The sequence below is a fragment of the Gorilla gorilla genome, chromosome 6, assembly GCF_029281585.2.
Source record: "Gorilla gorilla gorilla isolate KB3781 chromosome 6, NHGRI_mGorGor1-v2.1_pri, whole genome shotgun sequence".
Taxonomy (NCBI): domain Eukaryota; kingdom Metazoa; phylum Chordata; class Mammalia; order Primates; family Hominidae; genus Gorilla; species Gorilla gorilla.
The window spans coordinates 138,832,396-138,838,395 of record NC_073230.2 but is presented as its reverse complement, the minus strand read 5'-3'; the positions used below and the strand labels follow the sequence as shown (position 1 = coordinate 138,838,395).

At 45.4% G+C, this 6,000-nt stretch overlaps 1 protein-coding gene across 10 annotated transcripts in view; it reads right to left on the bottom strand.

Annotated features, from left to right (window-relative positions):
* Positions 1–767: 767 nt before the first annotated feature.
* Positions 768–6,000, bottom strand: part of NRF1 (nuclear respiratory factor 1) — a 145,312-nt gene continuing 140,079 nt past the window's right edge. For all 10 annotated transcript variants that reach the window (XM_063708766.1, XM_063708764.1, XM_055392262.2 and 7 more), the window contains one exon: positions 768–2,823. In XM_063708766.1, the coding sequence (XP_063564836.1) occupies positions 2,660–2,823 (164 nt within the window). In that variant the 3' untranslated portion in view covers positions 768–2,659. The remainder of the gene's footprint in view (positions 2,824–6,000) is intronic.

Below are 6,000 nucleotides of genomic sequence, written 5' to 3'. Positions count from 1 at the left end.
CAGGAGGAACAGCTGGAGCGATGGCATATGCCATGTTAAGAGAGTAAGCTGTGTGAGAAACCAGGGAGTGAGGATGCAGGGGAACAAGTCATGGCTTGAGGCTTCTGCTTGGAGAAAGAAAGACAATTCACTTTAATAGTAATTCCCAAGATGGAGAGGCATCATCACTCACCCTCATTTTTTATTTTTATTTTTTTTTGAGATGGAGTCTCGCTCTGTTGCCCAGGTTGGAGTGCAGTGGTGTGATCTCGGCTCACTGCAACTTCCGCCTCCTGGGTTCAAGCGATTCTCCTGCCTCAGCCTCCTGAGTAGCTGGGATTACAGGCGCCTGCCACCATGCCCAGCTAATTTTTCTATTTTTAGTAGAGACAAGGTTTCACCATGTTGGCCAGGCTGGTCTGGAACTCCTGACCTCAAGTGATCCACTCACCTTGGCCTCCCAAAGTGCTGGGATTACAGGCGTGAGCCACTGTGCCCGGCCTAGGATTTTTTAAATACGATTTTTTCCCCAGAACGTCAGTATAAGAAAACAAGTTATATATGAAATGTATGAAATGGAGCAGGTCTGGTGATGGGGCTTGCAGGGGGCTCTGGGCAATCTTCAGTGTCTTCTTTACGGAGGTCCCCAGCGTCGGAGTGGCACAGGTCGGAGACCACTGATCTGGAGTAGGACTGCATTTTAAACGCAGAACGAGCTGCCCCAAGATAGAGTTCCTTTTGCCTAAGAAGCCAAGAGCTCCTATAGAGATGAACAATTCCACTTCCTGTTGCCACATTTTTAACTATTTATTGAATGAGGCAGTCAAAGACAGAATGGGAAACAACACAGAATCCATGCTCTGCTACTGGGGTTTTGCTTTTTTCTTCGTCTTGGCAACTTCTCAAACTATTTGGAGGTTATTTCACCACAAAGGAACATGGACTTTAAAGTCCCTGGACAACTTCACAATGACGATAAAAAATAATAATTAAAAAAATAACAAATTGTAGAACTAGGACTATTTATATGTAAATTTCCCTCCCCTCCCCCCATTACGTACAGAAAAGAACATATAAAGAACATTAGATAGTTTCATATAAAACAAGCAAATACAAGAATCTGAAACTTCTCTCAAAGGTTGAGCAAGACGTGGAGAATCTTTTAATGTCGCATTAAAAAAACACATTAAATACACTATCACACACATGGGGAGAGCTGGGAGGAGGGAGGAGGAGCTGTCCCTGTACTCAAGGTTCAGAGATTTGGCCTGTTGAAAAGTCAGGTGACTTCAGCTACTGGAGACTCAGGGCTTGCAGCTGAGAAAGACAGAGTTAACGGTTACCAAGAACACCCAGATAGTCAACACCTCTGAGGAGGCAAGCTGCTCCCGGCCTGGGCCACGAGGCTGCGTCAAGGAACATGGGCCTCCAGGAGTCCCTTCTGAAGCAGGGCCTGATCCAGGAACACAGCAAACACCCTCAGCTGTTTTCTATGGCCAGGTGTCCCTTCTTCCCTTCCGCATACTGACCGGGCCCAACCAAGCTTAGCTTCCAAGATCACACAAGATCAGGGGCGTTCAGGGTGCTGTGGCCACAGACCAGATGTCCCTTCTTGTTCGTTCCAGCGCCTCCTCTGTGAAGCTACAGACAGCAGAGAAAATTGCTCCCACGGGTGTATCCTGGTCTAGGACGATTTTTCTTTCCTTCCTTTCCCTTCCACCACCCCGCCCCCTTCCCATCCTCTCCCCCACCATGCACGCACACACACAAGCACACTTACACGCACGCACTCCTCAAACCCCTAATACTTCGGTTACCTTCAGTTCATATATACGAGCAATTCAGGACTGACCTTAAAACCAGAGCAACATTTTAATAGTCATGAGATCAAGGATTCCTGGGAAGGAGAGGAGATGGGAGGCTGAGGCCCGGGAGCTTTCAAGACATTCATCTGCCTGTGGCAAGGTCAGCACCTGGGCCAGCCCGAGGAGCATCTCAGCTGGCAGACCACGCAGCCCCTGGACCTTGCAAGCACATCTCTGACCCACCCCATGCTGGAGCCTCTTTCCTCAGGTGAGTCCAGCAGGGAGAGTTCTGTGTGGCCACTGGGAGGCAGCTTTGGTGAAGGGCATGGTCACCTCCGCCTGAGTTTGTCAGTAGCTCAACGCATGACCCTGGTATGAACAAAAACTGGGTGACTGTGTCTGGCCACGTACCCTACCACCCACTAAACTGGGTGAATTATTGTTTCCACAGCTCACCTTGAATTCATACAGATAATTCCATGCGGGTTTCATACATATATATATATGTATATATATACTTTATATATATGTAAATGTGTATGTCCATATGTACACATATACATATATTCACACTCACACATACACACACATAAGTATACACACACATTTCCGCAGAAAGAAGTCCTGCCACAATTTGGCTTTTTTGGGACAGTGAAATTGACAATGCAGTTTCTTCACCAATCCCAGAAAATCAAGAGTGGTGCTTTAAAAAATGCAATTCCAAAATCCGCTGTCTTTCTTCCTTTTAAAAAAAAAAAGGTTAACAAAACTTTTCTTCCAAAGTCGAGAGACTTAATTCCATTTGATTGCACCTCTGCAAACGTGTAAAAAATTTTGAAGTAGACTAGAAAACGATGCCATAATATGGCTGTATGTCACTGTTCCAATGTCACCACCTCCACAGCTTGGCCGTCCATGGTGACTGCGCTGTCTGATATCCTGGTGGTCACAGGGGCCATGGCCACCTGCACTGGTCCGTTGCCCTGGGCGAGGCTGGTCACCACAGTCTGGTACATGCTCACAGGGATCTGGACCAGGCCTGGAGAGACAAAGAGAAGACCGTTGGTGGGGCTCAGGCTCAAGTTCCCAGATGCTGGCTGGACGGGGGCACCCAGGTCTTGCCTTTGAGGTATCGTGGTCACCAGCCTCAGGTGATCACATACCCATGGCCCAGGCACAAAGACATCTCTTTCCCACCCCATTAAAATTTTTTTCATTAATTTTTAAGATTTATAATTGATATATAGTAACTGTTCATGTTTATGGGGTACAATGTGATGTTTCAATGCATGTATACACTGTAGAATGATCAAATCAAGAAAATTACCATATTAATCTCTTTAAAGATTTATCATTCACTGTGGTGACAACATTCAAAATCTAGCTATCTTGAAACACAGACTACATTGTTATTCGCTACAGTCACCCTACTGCATAACTGAACACCAGAACTTATTCTTCCTTTGCACCTGCTGGCCAACCTCTCCTGCCCCCCTCCCCAACCCTTCCCCAGACTCTGGTAACTATTATTCTACTCTCTACTTCTAGGAAATCAACTTTTTTCCATTTTAACTTTTTTTTTTTTTTTTTTTTAAGAGACAGGGTCTGGCTCTGTAGCCTAGGCTGGAGTGCAGTGGCATGACCACAGCTCACTGCAGCCTCGAACTCCTGGATTCAAGTGATCCTCTCACCTCGGTCTCCTGAGTAGCTGGAACCACAGGTGTGTGCCACCATGCCTGGCTAATATAATTTTTTTTTTTTTTTGAGATGGAGTCTTGCTATGTTGCCCAGGCTGGTCTTGAACTCGTGGCCTCAAGTGATCCTCCCACCTTGGCCTCCTGAATAGCTGGGATTACAGGCGTGAACCACCAACCCTGCCCATTTTGATTTTTTTAAAACAGACTATCAGGAAAGAAAAGTTTAGAGAAATTGTGGAAACATGCCTTAGGGTAGGGCCTTCCCAGCTTGCCGTGAGAGGGCCCTGCCTGCCTCCGCATCTAGGAAGCACAGGCCCGTCAGGTGTGAATGTCCCCGGCCTGTCTTCTCCCTCTCAGAACAGGCCACCATTATTTTTCTTTGATATTTGGCTACACTGCCTTCTTCAACCCTCTTTCTGCCTATGCTTAAATCTCTCTCAGCTTGAAAAGAAAAATCTTGTCTCTCTCCTATCCTGTCTTCTGGCCACTGCTCCGTCTATGTGCCTTCCTTCATAGTCAAGCTTATTTTATTTATTTATTTATTTATTTATTTATTTATTTATTTATTTATTTTTAAAGCCTAGGTCACTTGTTTCCTGATTTCTAGATTTCACATACCAGTAAAATGTAAAAACACATTTTGGGGTCAACTTAAAAAAAAGACCCCAGCTACTCCCTAATATCACTATTATTTCAGAGTAGAAAGGATGGCTTAAAGGAAGAAGCACATAACCTCCATAAAGGTAGTCCTGCCTAAAAAGGGAAAGCTGATAATACATTAAAAAAAAGGATTCCCAGTAAGGCAGTAACTAACATATACATCAATCTCTCTTCCTTCTGAAACTAGAATTACAGTGAATGAGGAAAAAAGGATATAACCGAGGGATGTCAACATTTTTTTGGAAGATGCAAAGCAAATGTGAAATGGTTCTGATTGAACAGAGAAGTGGAAGGGGCAACTCCTATGCTCACACAGGGCTCAGCACATAAGGCCTAGCTACGGCAGAAAGAGGGATGAGGCTAAAACTGAGAATGAGTGGAAAGTTTGAATTTAATTGATTAGACCAACCCCAACATCCAGGCCCAAAGACCTTTGCTGACTGGGCCTCTGAGGTTCACCCACTGTATTGAGAAGCTGACCCAGAGAGGCCCCTTTTAGTTCTTTTTGACATTTAAACCATAGGCTACTTTGATGAAGATAAAAATTATTTAAAAAAGGGTTGTCAAAATATTTTCTAATGCAAAAAAATCAAATATAAGATTTTCTTTTCCAATGTTAAATTGTATGTAACTTTTTTCTAAGAGTAAGTTTTGCCAGTTTAGGGATAAGGGGTAAGCATTTGATGATGCAGTGAGACTTCATGAAATGAGACTTGCTGTTATGGTGACGCATCACTAGAAACCCTGGCTCCTCTGGTGTGCCCTCACCCAAATGGAAGACGTGGCCAGTCGCCCCCACACTTGCAATGCAGGCCTGAAAGGAGGAGGAGAGAGGCCAGCCTCCAGGTGCACGTGGGCATGGGGGAAGCACGCAGAAGGGCCAGGCCTTGGCCTACAAAACTGTGGGCTTCAATTTCTTTCAACTAAACCTTTGCAAATTGCTCTTAACTGTCTTTAATTAATCTCTCTTTCAGTTCACCCCTTCCCAGTCACTCAAATTATCTTTCTTTCTTATTATTTATTTTTTATTTTTTTAAATAGTGACGAGGTCTCACTATGTTGCCCAGGTTGGTATTGACCTCCTGAGCTCAAGTGATCCTCCTGCCTCGGCTTTCCAAAGTGCTAGGATTACAGGCATGAGCTACCACACCCAGCCAAAATATCTTTCCATAATGTTACTCCCCTCATCTCAAACATTTAAATTCCATGGTTTTTAAAAGGTTTCCAAAGCTTATAACAAAGTTCAAATGATTTAGCATGGTCTTCAAGGCCTTTCATGGTTTGCCCTGGTCCATCTTTCCAGTCTCATCTCCCTCACTCTCTCACAGGTGCCCTGTGCTCTAGGTGCCCCCCACCCCCAGACTACTCTCAGTTCCCCCAATCTATCAGCCACACTCTTTTGGGCCTTTGCTCAGGTTATTCATGAGATAGACTTATCCCCCACTTCTTCCTTTTACACTGGGGTGAGCTTTCCCTCCTTGTGGAACCTGCCCCATCCCAACCTTATCAATGCTGGAGCAGCCTCCTCTGGATTCACAGGAGGCCCAGGGACAGCCATGGATAAGCCAGCTGGGCCAGTTGATGCATGTCTGCAACAGGCCTTCCCACTTGACAGAGGGTTCTTTCAAGATCAGGCCTGGCTCTGGCTTATTTCATGTTCCTCACAGTATGAAGTACAAAGTGTGCCACAAGTTGCTATCAGCATAGCCTCAAGGGCCATGTACTGCTGGCCTCAACCAACGTGCAGCTGGGCCCTCTCCCCAGCCTCTAGACTCAAGGCATGGGCCTGAGTGTATATATATGTGAAGATTGTATAACCCCGTCAGTCCCCCGCCTCCTCCTATCACGATCATGCTCTC